This window comes from Eschrichtius robustus, chromosome 11, assembly GCF_028021215.1.
Source record: "Eschrichtius robustus isolate mEscRob2 chromosome 11, mEscRob2.pri, whole genome shotgun sequence".
NCBI lineage: Eukaryota > Metazoa > Chordata > Mammalia > Artiodactyla > Eschrichtiidae > Eschrichtius > Eschrichtius robustus.
The window spans coordinates 60,384,792-60,403,942 of NC_090834.1; the positions used below are offsets into that span (position 1 = coordinate 60,384,792).

General features: G+C 45.4%; 2 protein-coding genes across 2 annotated transcripts; both read left to right on the forward strand.

The window, feature by feature from the left end:
* Positions 1-4,137: 4,137 nt before the first annotated feature.
* LOC137772201 (olfactory receptor 2AT4-like) lies at positions 4,138-5,103 on the forward strand. Its single transcript, XM_068556081.1, has one exon. The coding sequence runs from the start codon at positions 4,138-4,140 to the stop codon at positions 5,101-5,103; it is 966 nt and encodes a 321-aa protein (XP_068412182.1).
* A 2,920-nt stretch (positions 5,104-8,023) lies between these two features.
* Positions 8,024-18,874, forward strand: LOC137772202 (olfactory receptor 2AT4-like). The gene is made up of 2 exons (XM_068556082.1): positions 8,024-8,206; positions 17,900-18,874. Exons 1-2 carry the CDS (start codon positions 8,024-8,026, stop codon positions 18,872-18,874), a joined length of 1,158 nt encoding a protein of 385 aa, XP_068412183.1.
* The last annotated feature ends 277 nt before the right edge of the window (positions 18,875-19,151 follow it).

Sequence of the window (19,151 nt, forward strand, 5' to 3'; positions counted from 1 at the left end):
GTGGATGGCATAGGCAGTCAGCCTGGTTAATCCAGAGGAGAGCAAGAGCCCTGGGAGCTGCAGGAAGATAAGTCACGGAAGGCTCCCTGGAGGAGGTTGGGCTTGGAGTTATAAGGCATCTAAGAAACAGTGAGAGTAAGAGAGGGCAAACGAGTGAGAGAGAGTGAAGATTTGGGAACCTGAGTGGCTCTCTGCTTTGTCATACTTGTTCCTCTAGCTTCAAAACACTTGAAGGGTCCCCACACCCCCATCCCCTGGCCAACAGCACAGCACTTTACAGTTATATAGAGATTTTTCACAAACTTCGTCTCATTTGTGTGGTTGGTTGGCTCAGAGGCTACACTGAGAGTTAGCAAATCTGAGACCCCCATCCTGCCTGGCCCTCGGCCTGCTGTGTGACCTGGGCAATTCCTTTCACCTCTGAGCCTTGGGTTCCTCACCTGTCACGTGGGGCTGTGAACTGTTGCTCAGTAGGTGGGAAAACCTCCATAGACCACAGAGTTCTGTGCCCCAGTGAGGACTATTAATCTTGTTGTTCTAATATCAGCCAAGCCCAGTGGTAGCTGCTAACCAGCCACTTGGGAGTCCTCAGAAAAGCATTACACAGGGCCCTGTTAGAAAGGGACCTCAGGGGAGAGGACCCAGCAGGTTAGGGACAGGAGGGCCTGGGGTTTTAATGGAACCAGTCTCAGCCCCAACGTGTCCTCCCCACTGAGGCAGCGCTGGCTTGGGGAGAGGAAGGGGCAGCTGGAGTGGCCTGGGTTGCAGGTGAGCTGAGCCCCCTCTTATGTAGGCATGAAGGCTGCAAAGGAAGTGCCCAGAGCCTGTCAGAGCCCAAGGAGGGACAGGGTTCTGGAAGGGCACAGTTTAAGGGGACAGGCAATTAGGGACCATCACCCCACTATGAGAGGGGCCCTACGAGAAGGGAGATGGGCTAAAATCGTTCTGCCCCAATTTATAGCATTGCAGGCTGGCTGCTGATTCACTGGCTGTGTGACTTTGGCCAGGCATAGCACCTCTCTGAGCCCCCTCCTGCCTATCAGCAACAATAGGGGAGCAGGGCCGAAGCTTTCCACAGGGTGAAGTGTCTGATTCCGCAGCAATGCTGGAGGGAAAGCCCTGAGGTGGTCAGGACAGCTCTGTGGAAACACGAAGAAGCCAGGCGCTGGGCCACACTGAGATCCTGGCTTTATAGGAAAGGAGTCAGGGTCAGTCTCCAGCCCCAAGGAATCCTCAGGCTGGTGAGGGATACAAGAATGATGTGGGCTGCCAGACAGGGGCGCTTCAGCGCCTCTCCCGTGGTGGACCCTTGGGAGACCTGGCAGGGAGCCCGGAGACTGACTTCCAGCTCCTTGTGTGACCTTGACTGAGCAAGTCACTCCCTTCTCTGAGTTATTTTATTTGAAAAATGGGAGGAGGGCTGTGGGGATTGGACTACGTTGCTTGCTTTTAAGGACCCTTCTGGCGCTGATGTTCTGTGATTGCCCCGCAGACCTTGCAAAACCTGCTTGCATGGGCCCAGCCAGCGGAGGGAACAGAATCTCAGAATGGCAGCAGCTTCCCCGGAAATGTGCATTCTATCAATTTAGATGTTGAAAGAAAAGAAAAGAAAAATCCCTGCTGACTAGTCCATTATGGGAAAAAGTTCAGTTTAACTCAGGTGAACCCTTTCATTAACTAATTCATTTATTTAAAAAATATTTGTTGAGGGTTTATTATGAGCCAGGTACCAGGTGCCTGGTGCCTGCACTCTAGAACCCGTGAGCCACAACTACTGAAACTGTAGTTGTAGGGTTTTTTTGTTTTTTGTTTTTTGCCACTCTCTCACTTCGTCCCAGCTTACCCTTCCCCCTCCCCGTGTCCTCAAGTCCATTCTCTAGTAGGTCTGCGTCTTTATTCCTGTCCTGCCCTTAGGTTCTTCAGAACCATTTTTTTTTTTTTTTTTAAGATTCCATATATACGTGTTAGCGTACGGTATTTGTTTTTCTCTTTCTGACTTACTTCACTCTGTATGACAGACTCTAGGTCCATCCACCTCACTACAAATAATTCAATTTTGTTTCTTTTTATGGCTGAGTAATATTCCATTGTGTATATGTGCCACAACTACCAGGCACCAGGTATACAACCGTTCTGCTCAGGACACGGGACCTGATTGTCATGACTTTTTTCCACGCAGATGTGCCCAATCCACCTCTTCCTTAAGTCATTTCTTGAAAAGAGCATGTTTTTTCTAGCCATGTAGCGCCTCTGTTTAGTAACCAGACCATCTGAAACTGTTTGAAAACGCCCTCAGAACCAAACAGAAATCCATAACTGTCTCTGACATCAGCCTAAGAAATGGAGAGAGGAAAATAAAACTTTTGGCCTATTTTTTCCCCAGGTGGAAACCAGAGCTTCCAAATCCTCCAGGTGGCCTGGCTTGGTGGAAAGAGTCCAAGACCAGAGCCTGAGGCCTGGTTTCCAGGACCAAGTCTGGTACAGACCAGCTGTTGACCTGGGGGCTGCTCCCCATCCCCACCCCGGCCTGACTTGTCTTTTTTTTTTTTTGGCCTCCCAGCTTTCGGGATCTTAGTTCCTCAACCAGGGATTGAACCCGCGCCCCCTGAAATGGAAGCGCAGAGTCCTAACCACTGGACCACCAGGGAATTCCCCAGCCTGACTTTTCATCTGTGAAAGAAAGGGTCAGGGACTCAATCATCTGCAGGCCATTTCCACGCTTACGTATTCTGTGGCGTGAGAAGTGTTTGTTAGAAGAGGGAGAAGCTGGAGGTGGTCCTGGAAAACCAAGTGGATCTGCTCCAGGGGTCCCTGGGGCAGGGAGGCAGTGATCTGAACATCAACATAACCTGACCCTGGATCACTTAGTCAAGGTGAAGGGCGAGTCAACACTTCCCTCAGCTCAGTTCTGGGGGTTGGAAGTCTCACTTCGGGGGTCTTGGGCTGCCGTGCACGCACAGTAACCTTCAACAGCCTCCTGGGAGCGGAGTTACTCTCTGAAGAGTGCTTGGTCTTCTCTCCTGGCACTGGTTCTGAGACTTTTCAGTTCTCTGTGGTGCCCTCTGAACTGGGGCCCAGAGCAGTGGGCATGAAGTGGCTTAACAGTGACACCGGCTGAGCTGCAGCAGCCAGGAGGGGGAAAGACCATGGAGTGACCCAGGAAGTGCCCTGGAGTTTGTTTTTTTCCCATCAGGGGGAGAATCTATCTTCCACTTGGATTCCTTTCAGGAAATCACTCCTACCAAAGGCATATACAATGCCTCTGCCCTCGCAAGGTGACTGACATCTCAGTTTGCCGGGGACTAAGGGATTTCCTGGGACATGGGACTTGCAGTGCTAAAACCAGGCGGTTCTGGGCAAATCAGGATGACTGGTCTCTGGATATGACAAATAGACCGGATACAAGGACCCAGGTTAGACTGAGACAGACAGAGTCCCAGCAGCAGCTGCACAGAAAGGGGAGCTGCTCTTGGCTGAAGCAGACTGCATTCTGTAGCAGTCCTTGGGGGAAGCAGCTCTTCCTATCAACAAGATATCATAGAAAGGGAATCCTCCACAATCTGATTGATGTAGTTCATTTATGTTACTTTTTTTTTTTTTTTCAAAGAACCAATGGATCTAGGGTCAGAAGGTTGCTTAAGGGTTTTTAATGTAGCTCCTATTTAAATATTAAACCTCCTGTGCACCATTTCAGCTCAAAAGACCCCAGCTTTGCATACCTCTAGTTATAAGGAATTCACTCATTCTCAAGCCAGTCTTTTGCCTTATGGGATAGTTCTAATTGTAAGAAACTTATTCCATATGTGGGGCTCTCTGGGTCCCTGGAGCTGCTAATACTGGCCCCAGGTCTTTGTAAGTGTTGTACCTGCCCCTTGACAGCCCTTCAGGTGTTTATGTTCACCCCTCTTGCCCACCACACAGGACCAGCTTTTTAACCATTGCTCATTAGACAACTCACTATCCTGAGCATCTTAGTTGTGCAATGAAATTCCAGGCACAAAGAAACAGTTAGGATTGAGATCCATGTTGGAAACAAAAAGATGCATGTTCTAGTTAATGTTCCCCTGGTTGTTCTGGTTTCCAGATATGTACTGATGTTTCCAGTGTCTGTCTGCAAATAACCAGCCCTGACCCACTATGGAAGCCACCTGTAATGGATCAAAGGACTCCTCACCTGTCTTCTACCTGGTGGGCATCCCCTCTCTGCTTGAATCCTTCTTCCTCCTTGTCTTCTTGATTTTCCTCTTAATCTCTCTGCTCATCCTGGTGGGAAATGAGCTGATCCTGGTGTCTGTGGTGGCAGAGCCCAGCCTCCACAAACCCACGTACTTCTTCCTGATCAACCTCTCAGCCTTGGGCATCCTCTCCACTACAACCACTGTCCCCAAGATGCTGTCCCTATTCTTGCTTGAGGACCACTACCTCAGCTTCCCTGCCTGCTTCCTGCAGATGTACCTTTTCCACAGCTTCTCCTGCTCTGAAGCCTTCATCCTGGTGGTCATGGCCTATGACCGCTATGTGGCTATCTGCCGCCCACTGCACTACCCTGTCCTCATGACCCCACAGACCAATGCTGCACTGGCAGCCAGTGCCCAGCTCACTGCCCTCCTTCTGCCCATCCCAGCAGTGGTGCAGATGTTACACATGGCTTTTGACAACACTGTTCACATCTGCCACTGCTTCTGTGACCACTTGGTTGTGGTCCAGGCCTCCTGCTCTGACAACACGTCCCAGACCTTCATGGGCTTCTGCATCGCCTTGGTGGTGTCCTTTCTGCCCCTTCTCCTGGTGCTTCTCTCCTATGCCCACATCCTGGCCTCAGTGCTTCTCATCAGCTCCCGAGAAGGACGCTCGAAAGCCTTCTCCACCTGCAGCTCCCACCTCCTGGTTGGCACCTACTACTCATCCATTGCCATAGCCTACGTGGCCTACAGGGCTGACCTACCCCTCGACTTCCACATCATGGGCAACGTGGTGCATGCTATTCTCGCACCTATCCTCAACGCTCTCATCAACACGCTGAGGAACAAGGATGTCAAAGCAGCCATCACCAAAATGGCATGTCCCCAGGGCCCAGGGAATTCTGGGACCCTTAATCCTTAGATGCAAATTATTCAGCTCCCTGGACACAAATGACAGTGCCCAGCACAGAATAAACACAATAAATATTTTTAAATGAATTACAGCAACCCAAATCGACTTCATTCAGTTGAGCAGACAGCTAAAAACCGGTCCTCAAATACTGGATCAAGAAGTCTTCCCACTGGTGCTATAGAATAATTGGTTTTCACAGTTTTCATTAGTCATTAATGTGATGAATAAAATTTGATCATCCAATCATTTATATTTAAAATCTTTACTAGGACTGCTAGAGACAGAAATAAGCCAGACATAGCTGCTGCCCTCAAGGTATCCATAGTTTAACTGGGGAGTCAGACCCAGAGAAATAATATAAGGTGCTAGGGCAGAGAGAAGCAAAGGGGGCTGTGGGAGCCAAGAAGTTAGCATTTGATTCAATGTTAAAATTTTCTCCTGTAAGTTTTTATATTTTTGGCATTGGTATCACTTGTTTGTTAGCAAATACTCATGTATCAGCAATATAGATGGGTGGGAGGCTGGAAATGTTTGCATAAGAAAACCACTAGCTGCTCCAATCAGGGAGCGGTAATAGGGTCCATGTTCCCATCCAATGGGATGGATCCATTTTCAGCTTGGATGCCCATTAAAAAGTGATGCTTCCTGCCAAGAACCAGTGGGTGGAAGTTAGAGTGGCTCCATCCACCATTACCCACAGTGACCTATTTGAGGGAATTTGTACTTCCAGTCCTGACGATTCTGGCCTCTGTGGATTAAGCAGTCCGGATTCACCAGGAGACACAGTAAATCTCACTAAATTTAAAGCTACAGCTTCTGCTTGGTCATTTTAAGCCCACTGTGAAAGCAGACCAGCAGTCAGAAAAAGGAGTTACCATATTTAGAATGGCAATTGACCGTGATCTTCAGGAGGAGGTAAAACCACTCTTACATAATGGGGGCTGGGAGGTCAGCACTCAGGCAAGTGAGCATTTCTGGTTTCTGCCAACTTTAACTCTTAGTGGACAATTAAAGCAACTATAGCTTGATGAGGCAGAGTAAACAGGGGCTCAGAACTGTCAGGGATGAGGGTCTGGGTCATGCTAGGAGGGAATCCATCTAGACCCACTGAAATGACTGAATGTGAAGGGAAAGGGGAAGGGAATCTAGAATGGGTGGCAGAGGAGAGGGATGATGAAGTGTCACCTGCAGCCTTGGGACTGACTGCAGCAGCGAGGGCAGTCGTTAATCCAACTAATACTTCTCTTAGAAATTTCCCTTGAAACTGTGACTAATCAGAATCCTGGAAACCCTATGTCCAAATGGAGTGAACTTGTGAAAAGTGAATGAATCCGAGAGGTTCAAGGGATAGACTATAGCAGACACAGTTAGTGGTCTTCCCTCTGTCAGCTGAGTGTTGGCTGCTAACAACTCTCACACATATACCCTAAGATAGAGGCATAATGGCCCTGACCCTTGTTGCTTTCCTTCTGGGGGGAAAGGGAGCAAGAGAGTAACTTTATAAGCAGAAAAAACTAACTACTGGGTACTAAGCAGTCTAAGCTTAGATGCCAGCTGTTGACAGTAGTACCTGTTGAAGCCAGCTGTTTGGCATCTAGAGACTCCGAGAGCCCGTGAAAGTTGTATCTTCTCCTGCAGGAGATGAACATCACTAGTCCCCTGGGAAATAGAATAGATGCAGGCAGCCTCTCCTCTGGCTATTGCTAGATAATACAAACCAAACCCTTGGAGTCATTTTCAAAAAATCATGTTTCACTACGTCCTAAATCCTCTCAAAAACTCTATGAGATGGGTAATATTGTTATGTTCCATTTTACAGATGGAGAAACTCAGACTCAGAGAGGTTAAGTAACATGCCTAAGGTGACATAGCTAAAATATATTAGAACTGGTATTCATACCCAGGACTTGTCTCTTCAGACCCTATGCCCTTACCCATATGCAGAGCACAGGCCTGGGAATGAAGCCCCGGGTCTGCCTTGCAGCTCTGATACTAAACATCAGTATAAGCATCAGTAAGTCATTTCACTTCTCTGGACCTCAGTTTCATCTTCTTGGGCTGCCTGTCCCCCCTGACTGTTCTGAGGACCAGATGGAATAATGTCAATAAAAGCTGCCCCATTGGTTGTAAAGTTCTGGAACCCATGAGGGCTCTTAACAATGTTGTTCTCATTATCAGCAAATCCCAGAGGCAAGTCCCCTCCCAACACGTGCTCTAGGAGGGACCAAGAAGTTGATCCTGGGTGACTGGGGGGTGGGGACTCAGTGCCTCAAAGGAGCCCCAAAGGGAGAGGACCCCCGAAGGCCTGACTGAAAGGAGGGGTTAGGGGGTTAATGAGCCACAGCCCAGCACCTACCTGGCTCTTCTCTGCCTGGCCGGGTTGGAAGACACAAAGGGGACACCACAAGAGTCACCAAGGTAGACAGGGCTTGGAAGGTGAGTGAGCTAAGGGTGAAGTGCCAAACCTCAGCAAAGACCAGAGTAGGGAGACAGGGCAAGGATGTGGGGGGCAGGTAGAACCAGGACCAGGGGTCAGGAAGACTGGTTGTGTGTGCACAAGAGGCAGACGTCCAGGATCCAGGTTGGCTGTGTGTATGTGGGCTTCTGGACCTTGGACCACATATCCTGGCAGATCTGTGTGCTCAGAGGTGGATTCATGTCATCTTGGCCAAAGCCTTCCCATGGGAAAGCAAGGCTAATGGTGGCAGAAACATTGGAAACACTAGCGCACTTCGAGTTCCTACCTGTTCCAGGCTCTTGTGTAGCATTGTTTAAGCATTCTCTCTGCAAGGACTCACAACAACCCCAGGGGGTCACAGATGAAGGAAATGAGCCCAGAAGGAAATGAGCTGCAGGTAGGAGCTGGGATTGGAACCCAGTCCTTTCTGACTCACAGGTGCACACACTGGACCACTAAGGCCCATAGGACATGATGGAGGTAAAGCCCCTGGCTGGCAGCAGGTACTCACTAGGCGGGAAAGCCCTCGCCCTCTTCTTCTGGGGCATGGTCCATGTGACATGTGCTCTGCCAGACCCAGAGGGGACACAGAAAACAGTTCATTGGATTGGAAACCCCTCAGAGAACTTTTCCTCCAAACCCTTCACTGCACAGGTGAGAAAACCAAGAGTTTTCTCATGGAGGGAACTAAAATTGAGAAGGCATCTTGAGATTGAAAAATGAGGCAGGCAGCTCCATGTAATCAATGGATCCGTTTATTTTTATTTATTTATTTATTTATTTATTTTTAATTAATTAATTTATTTATTTTTGGCTGTGTTTGGTCTTCATTGCTGCCCATGGGCTTTCTCTAGCTGTGGCACGTGAGCTCGGTAGTTGTGGCTCATGGGCTTAGTTGCTCCGCGGCATGTGGGATCTTCCCGGACCAGGGCTCTAACCCGTGACCCCTGCATTGGCAGGTGGATTCTCAACCACTGCGCCACCAGGGAAGCCCTGGATCAGTTTATTATAGGGTAACTTACTCACAGAGTGGGATCGGGGTCAGGTGGATGATGATCTGGAAGCATTTGCAGCTGCACTACACACCACAAGGGGCCATTGGGACAATTTTATAGTTAACGTAGTGTATAGGGGTAAGTGCTTGGAGATAGGATGTGCATTCCTAAGTCAAGATTTATGAATGGGTGACCAGTCTCATGGGCACCAGGAATATATCAGAGAAGATTTTCAGCATTGTTTGGGGACTAACAGCATAGAGGCCACATGGTCCTAATGAGTATTAAACAATATCTATTAACTACAAAGCCTTTGATGATACCACACAGTACAATCCTGGTTAGGGTCAGGAGACTCTGAAAAGGGCCAAGATGGCGTCAGTCATGCTAACAGCCATACACCAAAGTCACAGGAAGTAAGTGAGCGGCAGAGCTGCAGGAGCCAGGACTTCTGGTTGCCAGGCAAGATTCTTTTACAGCAGACTGGCTCCAGAATGACCTTTGCTCTCACCCCCCTCCAGCCATGGCCTTGAACAAAGGCCTGTCCTTCTCCAACCCTCAATTTCTCATATGTTGAAAGGCATAACCACTCCCTGGCAGGGTTGGATGACGGGAGGAGATGATGTACATCAAATGCAGCATCAGGGATCGGAACCAAGATGGCGGAGTAGAAGGACGTGCTCTCACTCCCTCTTGCGAGAACACCAGAATCACAACTAGCTGCTGGACAATCATCGACAGGACGACACTGGAACTCACCAAAAAAGATACCCCACATCCAAAGACAAAGGAGAAGCCACAATAAGATGGTAGGAGGGGTGCAATCACAGTAAAATCAAATCCCATAACTGCTGGGTGGGTGACTCACAGACTGGAGAACACTTATACCACAGAAGTCCACCCACTGGAGTGAAGGTTCTGAGACCCACGTCAGGCTTCCCAACCTGGGGGTCTGGCAACGGGAGGAGGAATTCTTAGAGAATCAGACTTTGAAGCCTAGTGGGATTTGATTGCAGGACTTTGAAAGGACTGGGGGAAACAGAGACTCCACTCTTGGAGGACACACACAAAGTAGTGTGTGCATCGGGACCCAGGGGAAGGAGCAGTGACCCCAGGGGAGACTGAACCAGACCTACCTGCTAGTGTTGGAGGGTCTCCTGCAGAGGCGGGGGTGGCTGTGGCTCACCGTGGGGACAAGGACACTGGCAGCAGAAGTTCTAGGAAGTACTCCTTGGCGTGAGCCCTCCCAGAGTCTGCCATTAACCCCACCAAAGAGCCCAGGTAGGCTCCAGTGTTGGGTTGCCTCATGCCAAACAACCAACAGGGAGGGTACCCAGCCCCACCCATCAGCAGTCAAATGGATTAAAGTTTTACTGAGCTCTGCCCACCAGAGCAACAGTCAGCTATACCCACCACCAGTCCCTCCCATCAGGAAACTTGCACAAGCCTCTTAGATAGCCTCATCCACCAGAGGGCAGATAGCAGAAGCAAGAAGAATTACAATCCTGCAGCCTGTGGAACAAAAACCACATTCACAGAAAGATAGACAAGATGAAAAGGCAGAGGGCTATGTCCCAGATGAAGGAACCAGATTAAAACCCCAGAAAAACAACTAAATGAAGTGGAGATAGGCAACCTTCCAGAAAAAGAATTCAGAATAATGATAGTGAAGATGATCCAGGACCTTGGAAAAAGAATGGAGGCAAAGATCGAGAAGATGCAAGAAATGTTTAACAAAGACTTAGAAGAATTAAAGAACAAACAGAGATGAACAATACAATAACTGAAATGAAAACTACACTAGAAGGAATCAATAGCAGAATAACTGAGGCAGAAGAACGGATAAGTGACCTGGAAGACAGAAGGGTGGAATTCAATGCTGCAGAACGGAATAAAGAAAAAAGAATGAAAAGAAATGAAGACAGCCTAAGAGACCTCTGGGACAACATTAAACACAACAACATTCGCATTATAGGGGTCCCAGAAGGAGAAGAGAGAGAGAAAAGACCCGAGAAAATATTTGAAGAGATTATAATCGAAAACTTCCCTAACATTGGAAAGGAAATAGCCACCCAAGTCCAGGAAGCACAGAGAGTCCCATACAGGATAAACCCAAGGAGAAACACACCTAAACACATAGTAATCAAAGTGGCAAAAATTAAAGACAAAGAAAAATTATTGAAAGCAGCAAGGGAAAAACGACAAATAACATACAAGGGAACTCCCATAAGGTTAACAGCTGATTTCTCAGCAGAAACTCTACAAGCCAGAAGGGAGTGGCATGATATACTTAAAGTGATGAAAGGGAAGAACCTACAACCAAGATTACTCTACCCGATTAGGATCTCATTCAGATTCGATGGAGAAATCAAAAGCTTCACAGACAAGCAAAAGCTAAGAGAATTCAGCACCACCAAACCAGCTCTACAACAAATGCTGAAGGAACTTCTCTAAGTGGGAAACACAAGACAAGAAAATGACCTACAAAAACAAACCCAAAACATTTAAGAAAATGGTCATAGGAACATACATATTGATAATTACCTTAAAAGTGAATGGATTAAATGCTCCAACCAAAAGACACAGGCTTCCTGAATGGATACAAAAACAAGACCCATCTATATGCTGTCTACAAGAGACCCACTTCAGACGTAGGGACACATACAGACTGAAAGTGAGGGGATGGAAAAAGATATTCCATGCAAATGGAAATCAAAAGAAAGCTGGAGTAGCAATACTCATATCAGATAAAATAGACTTTAAAATAAAGAATGTTACAAGAGACGAGGAAGGACACTACATAATGATCAAGGGCTCAATCCAAGAAGAAGATATAACAATTATAAATATATATGCACCCAACATAGGAGCACCTCAATACATAAGGCAACTGTTAACAGCTTTAAAAGAGGAAATCGACAGTAACACAATAATAGTGGGGGACTTTAACACCTCACTTACACCAATGGACAGATCATCCAAACAGAAAATTAATAAAGAAACACAAGCTTTAAATGACACAATAGACCAGATAGATTTAATTGATATTTATAGGACATTCCATCCAAAAACAGCAGATTACACTTTCTTCTCAAGTGTGCACGGATCATTCTCCAGGATAGGTCACATCTTGGGTCACAAACAAGCCTCAGTAAATTTAAGAAAATTGAAATCATATCAAGCAACTTTTCTGACCACAACGCTATGAGATTAGAAATGAACTACAGGGAAAAAACGTAAAAAACACAAACACATGGAGGCTAAACAATACGCTACTAAATAACCAAGAGATCACTGAAGAAATCAAAGAGGAAATTAAAAAATACCTAGAGACAAATGACAATGAAAGCACGATGATCCAAAACCTATGGGATGCAGCAAAAGCAGTTCTAAGAGGGAAGTTTATAGCTATACAAGCCTACCTCAAGAAACAAGAAAAATCTCAAATAAACAATCTAAACTTACACCTAAAGGAACTAGAGAAAGAAGAACAAACAAAACCCAAAATTAGCAGAAGGAAAGAAATCATAAAGATCAGAGCAGAAATAAATGAAATAGAAACAAAGAAAATAATAGCAAAGATCAATAAAACTAAATGCTGGTTCTTTGAGAAAATAAACAAAATTGATAAACCATTAACCAAACTCATCAAGAAAAAGAGGGAGAGGACTCAAATCAATAAAATTAGAAATGAAAGAGGAGAAGTTACAACAGACACTGCAGAAATACAAAGCATCCTAAGAGACTACTACAAGCAACTGTATGCCAATAAAATGGACAACCTGGAAGAAATGGACAAATTCTTAGAAAGGTATAACCTTCCAAGACTGAACCAGGAAGAGATAGAAAATATGAACAGGCCAATCACAAGTAATGAAATTGAAACTGTGATTAAAAATCTTCCAACAAACAAAAGGACCAGACGGCTTCACAGGTGAAGTCTATCAAACATTTAGAGAAAAGCTAACACCCATCCTTCTCAAACTCTTCCAAAAAATTGCAGAGGAAGTAACACTCCCAAACTCATTCTATGAGGCTACCATCACTCTGATACCAAAACCAGACAAAGATACTAGAAAAAAAGAAAATTACAGACCAATATCACTGATGAATATAGATGCAAAAATCCTCAACAAAATACTAGCAAACAGAATCCAACAACACATTAAAAGGATCATACACCATGATCGAGTGGGATTTATCCCAGGGATGCAAGGATTCTTCAATATATGCAAATCAATCAATGTGATACACCATATTAACAAACTGAAGGAGAAAAACCATATGATCATCTCAATAGATGCAGAAAAAGCTTTTGACAAAATTCAACACCCGTTTATGATAAAAACTCTCCAGAAAGTGAGCATAGAGGGAACCTACCTCAACATAATAAAGGCCGTATATGACAAACCCACAGCAAACGTCATTCTCAATGGTGAAAAACTGAAAGCATTTCCTCTAAGATCAGGAACAAGACAAGGATGTCCACTCTCAACACTCTTATTCAACATAGTTTTGGAAGTCCTAGCCATGGCAATCAGAGAAGAAAAAGAAATAAAAGGAATACAAATTGGAAAAGAAGAAGTAAAACTGTCACTGTTTGCAGATGACATGATACTATACGTAGAGAATCCTAAAGATGCCACCAGAAAACTACTAGAGCTAATCAATGAATTTGGTAAAGTTGCAGGACACAAAATTAATGCACAGAAATCTCTGGCATTCCTATACACCAACAATGAAAAATCTGAAAGAGAAATTAAGGAAACACTCCCATTTACCATTGCAACAAAAAGAATAAAATACCTAGGAATAAACCTACCTAGGGAGACAAAAGACCTACATGCAGAAAACTATAAGACACTGATGAAAGAAATTAAAGATGATACCAACAGATGGAGAGATATACCATGTTCTTGGGTTGGAAGAATAAATATTGTGAAAATGACTATACTACCCAAAGCAATCTACAGATTCAATGCAATCCCTATCAAATTACCAAAGGCATTTTTTACGGAACTAGAACAAAAAATCTTAAAATTTGTATGGAGACACAAAAGACCCCGAATAGCCAAAGCAGTCTTGAGGGAAAAAAGCGGAGCTGGAGGAATCAGACTCCCTGACTTCAGACTATACTACAAAGCTACAGTAATCAAGACAATATGGTACTGGCACAAAAACAGAAACATAGATCAATGGAACAAGATAGAAAGCCCAGAGGTAAACCCACACACCTATGGTCAACTAATCTATGACAAAGGAGGCAAGGATATACAATGGAGAAAAGACAGTCTCTTCAATAAGTGGTGCTGGGAAAACTGGACAGCTACATGTAAAAGAATGAAATTACAACACTCCCTAACACCATACACAAAAATAAACTCAAAATGGATTTGAGACCTAAATTTAAGACCGGACCCTATAAAACTCTTAGAGGAAAACATAGGAAGAACACTCTTTTTTTTTTTTTTTTTTTTTTTGGCTGTGTTGGGTCTTCGTTTCTATGTGAGGGCTTTCTCTAGTTGTGGCAAGTGGGGGCCACTCTTCATCGCGGTGCACGGGCTTTTCACTGTCGCAGCTTCTCTTGTTGCAAGGCACAGGCTCCAGACGCGCAGGCTCAGTAGTTGTGGCTCACAGGCCTAGTTGCTCAGCGGCATGTGGGATCTTCCCAGACCAGGGCTCAAACCCATGTCCCCTGCATTGGCAGGCAGATTCTCAACCACTGCACCACCAGGGAAGCCCAGGAAGAACACTCTTTGACATACATCACAGCAAGATCTTTTTTGATCCACCTCCTAGAGTAATGGAAATAAAAACAAAAATAAACAAATGGGACCTAATGAAACTTCAAAGCTTTTGCACAACAAAGGAGACCATAAACAAGACGAAAAGACAACCCTCAGAATGGGAGAAAATATTTGCAAACGAATCAGCAGACAAAGGATTAATCTCCAAAATATATAAACAGCTCGTGCAGCCCAATATCAAAAAAACAAACAACCCAACCCAAAAATGGGCAGAAGACCTAAATAGACATTTCTCCAAAGAAGACATACAGATGGCCAAGAAGCACATGAAAAGCTCCTCAACATCACTAATTATTAGAGAAATGCAAATCAAAACTACAATGAGGTATCACCTCACACCAGTTAGAATGGGCATCATCAGAAAATGTACAAACAACAAATGCTGGAGAGGGTGTGGAGAAAAGGGAACCCTCTTGCACTGTTGGTGGGAATGTATATTGATACAGCCACTATGGAGAACAGTATGGAGGTTCCTTAAAGAACTAAAAATAGAATTACCATATGACCCAGCAATCCCACTACTGGGCATATACCCAGAGAAAACCATAATTCAAAAAGACACATGCACCCCAATGTTCATTGCAGCACTATTTACAATAGCCAGGTCATGGAAGCAACCTAAATGCTCACTGACAGATGAATGGATAAGGAAGATGTGGTACATATATACAATGGAATATTACTCAGCCATTAAAACGAACGAAATTGGGTCATTTGTTGAGACGTGGATGGATCTAGAGACTGTCATACAGAGTGAAGTAAGTCAGAAAGAAAAACAAATATCGTGTATTAACACATATATGTGGAACCTAGAAAAATGGTACAGATGAACCGGTTTGCAGGGCAGAAATTGAGACACAGATGTAGAGAAAAAACGTAGGGACACCAAGGGGGGAAAGTGGCGGGGGGTGGGGGTGGTGGTGTGATGAACTGGGAGATTGGGATTGACATATATACACTGATGTGTATTAAATTGATGACTAATAAGAAAAAAAAATGTGCTCGTAACTTAATAAGAACAATATTTCTTCCTTTCTGAAAAAAAAAGTATATATCTCCTTTGATCATGTTTCTATTCTTGATTTTTAACTTTCATCAAAGTATAACATAAAATATCTACCCTTTTGGAACTAAATAAGAGTATCTTTGCAATAAAGTATATGATAGGTTTTTGTAAGGGAAGTATGGATAAAAGAAAAATGTGCATTATCTATAGAGATGAAAATACATGTAACATTTGTATACACAAACATTTAAGCTTTTGATGATGCATTATTTAAATCTTTTATGTTATTGCTATATAATTGGTTTTCTGTATAACTGGCTTCTTACATTCTCAAAAGGTTATATTAAATCATCCACTAAAAAAAAAAAAATGCAACATCAGGTTGGACACTCGGTGATTTTCTGTCCTTCCCTGTCCCCACCAAGCACTGTAACTGGCCTGTAGACAATCCCAACAGGGAGAACCTGCTGGCGCAAGTTCTGTGCTCTAGGAAACAGCACCTATTAGGCCCTAAGCACGGCTACATCATTCAGATGTAGTGTGTAATCCTAACCCATAAAATAGTGTAAGAAAGTCCAGCCAAATCTGGATATTTCCTATGATGGGCCAGCTGAATGGTGCTTTGAAAGATTAAATGTTAAATTCTTTCAAAAAGTATTTTTGGTTCCCTTGCTTGGCTGGTGACCCAGCACATGCCTGGTCTGCCTGTTGGATAGTCCAGTACCAGTTGGTGTGAAAAGCCATGTGCCACCTCTCCACTGGGGTCTCAGCATCCCTTTTTCCATCTGCAAAGCGGTGGGACGGAGGATGGAGGAGAGGGGAGTTAGACTTGATGGGCCCCTCAGGGCCCCTCTGGCTTCAGCCCTCTACATTTCTGCCCCTCAAATCCCCTGCTCTGCCTCACCTGGGACCGGCAGCCACAACTGCCTCTCTGAGAGCAGAAATGTCCAGGGCAGTGCAGTTCTGCATTCCTTTGGGTGTGAAAAAAACCTGGTGACCACACTTGTTGGAACGGGGTTCTGGTTAACTGAGGGTTAACCCTTCAACATGGAGACAATCAGGTCACTCTCTTGCCAGGTCCTCAGGGTGACCTCTGAGGTTCTCTTTCAAGGAGCACACACACAGGATGGTTGTTCTTCCCATGCTCATTTTAGACAAAGCATTTGCCAGTCACCACTTCCAAATCTAGAAGCCAGGCTGCACGATCCAAATCAATCACAGAGCAAACTAGTAAATTTTTAAAAGGTGGTGAGGAAGTGTGGGGGAGGGGAATTGGGTTGGAATTGAAGATTAAAAAAACCTTTTTTTCCAGTCTGACATTCTGTAATTCTAGGACACGAGAGGTGTTTTTAACTAGTTTGTTTTGCATTTGCTTTAGAAAAGAAAGAAGGTAGCTGTCGTTCTTAGGAATTCAAAGGGAAACTGCTTGTGAAATCAATAGGGTTCAAGCAGCAGTGATGCAGATGTAAACAAGAAACTGCCTGGACCACTCATTAGAGGCTCATCCTGAAGTCGGGACAAGCCAAAATTGCCTCAGCAGTCCCTGCATTGACCCCAGCACACATTCAATGAACAACCTATGATATAGGGGTTTTTGTATTTGGGCAGCTACAGCTTTCAGTTCTCTGGGTCCTTTCTAGCAACAAGAGCTCTCACGACATCTCCTTGTGGCTTCTTCTGAGTTGGCATTGGAGGAGCCCACAGCAGAGTTGGCATCAAAGAACTAAACACAATACCCGTTGGGCTGTGGCAGCCAGGAAGAAGGAAGATGACAGAGACCCAGGACAGGCCCTAAATGAGGGGAAGGTGCACCATCAGCTTGGGCTCCATCAGGAAGAGAGTTGTCCCTCTGAAGGCATTTGTCCTTCCCATCACTGAAACAGCACTGGGTGGGAGAGCACCCAGAGAACCTGGCAGGGAGAGAGGTAGGCAGAGCTTACTGCACCCGGAAAATGAGAGGGGAGACATTCCCTGGGTAATGAGTAGCCTGAGCAGGCAGCATGTGGCAGAAAATATTGGAAAAATCAGCCCTTTCTAGTGATGTGGTATAGTGATGTCACTTAGTAGAACTTGAAACAAGAGCAAAAGAAAAAGCAATAAAGTGGGAATCTAAGAGATCATCTAAGATCTGATGCCCAAGAGATAGTGTGGGAAATGGAGCAGGGAAGGGACAGAAGCTCTTTGAACGCACTTATCACAGTTGTAACTAGATAATTAACTGTGTGATTGGCTTTTAAACATACCATCCTCCTACTAGAATTTAAGCCCCTGTGAAGGCAGGGGTCTTGTGTGCCTTGTTTACCTTCTCACAGCCTTGCACATTGTAGATACTTACTAAAGAGTTGATGGAAGAAGGAAGGAGTAAATTGTGCGTTAAGATGGAAGAGTTAATATTGGATGGTACCACCAGTGCTCTAAACTTGGTCATAAATGATTTGGCTTGCATTAATTGTAGAGTGAACTGAACGGAATTCTCCTTCCAAACTCCTGTTTTATCCAGTTTCCAGATGCTCTGACGGCCTGTCACCCTGGCATGTAGCTCTGTCTCACCGTGGATGCCACAGCCTGTAATGGATCGAAAGACTCTTCAGCCATCTTCTACCTGGTGGGCATCCCCTCTCTACAGGAGTTCCTCTTCCTCCCTGTCTCCTTCATCTTCTTGTTCTTCTACCTGCTTATCCTGCTGGGTAACACCCTTATGCTGGTGGCCGTGGTGATAGAGCCCAGACTCCACAAGCCCATGTACTTCTTCCTGATCAACCTCTCAGCCCTGGACATCCTCTTCATCACATCCCCTGTCCCAAAGATGCTATCTCTCCTCTTACTCGGGGACCACTACCTCGGCTTCTCTGCCTGCTTCCTGCAGATGTACCTTTTCCACAGCTTCTCCTGCTCTGAAGCCTTCATCCTGGTGGTCACGGCCTATGACCCCTATGTGGCTATCTGCTACCCACTGCACTACCCTGTCCACGTGACCCCACAGACCAATGCTACACTGGCAGCCAGTGCCTGGCTCACTGCCCTCCTTCTGCCCATACCAGCAGTACTGCAGACCTTCCACATGGCTTTTGACAACACTGCTCACATCTACCATGGCTTCTGTGACCACTTGGCTGTGGTCCAGGCCTCCTGCTCTGACACCACACCCCAGACATTCATGGGCTTCTGCATCGCCATGATGGTGTCCTTCCTGCCCCTTCTCCTGGTGCTTCTCTCCTATGCCCACATCCTGGCCCCAGTGCTTTGCATCAGCTCCCGAGAAGGACGTTCGAAAGCCTCTACCTGCAGCTCCCACCTCCTGCTGGTTGGCACCTACTATTCATCCATTGCCATAGCCTATGTGGCCTACAGGGCTGACCTACCCCTTGACTTCCACATCATGGGTAACATGGTGCATGCTATTCTCACACCTGTCCTCAACCCTCTCATCTACACGCTGAGGAACAAGGATGTCAAAGCAGCCATCACCAAAATAACATGTCCCCAAGACCCAGGACATTCTGGGGACCCTTGATCCTTAGATGTAGTTAATCCTGCTCCCAGGATACTTGTGTGCTAAGAAGAGAGAATGCCATCAAAAAAGTTTTTTGAAGGAAAGAATGACTTATAGCAGGGCCAAAAGTACACCACTGGGGCTTCCCTTTCCATTAATAAGCTACATAATGATACCAACTCTTTTGTGGAAAGAGCACAGGCAGATTCTCAACCACGCGCCACCAGGGAAGCCCTCTTTTTTTTTAAAATAAATTTATATATTTATTTATTTTTGGCTGCATTGGGTCTTCGTTGCT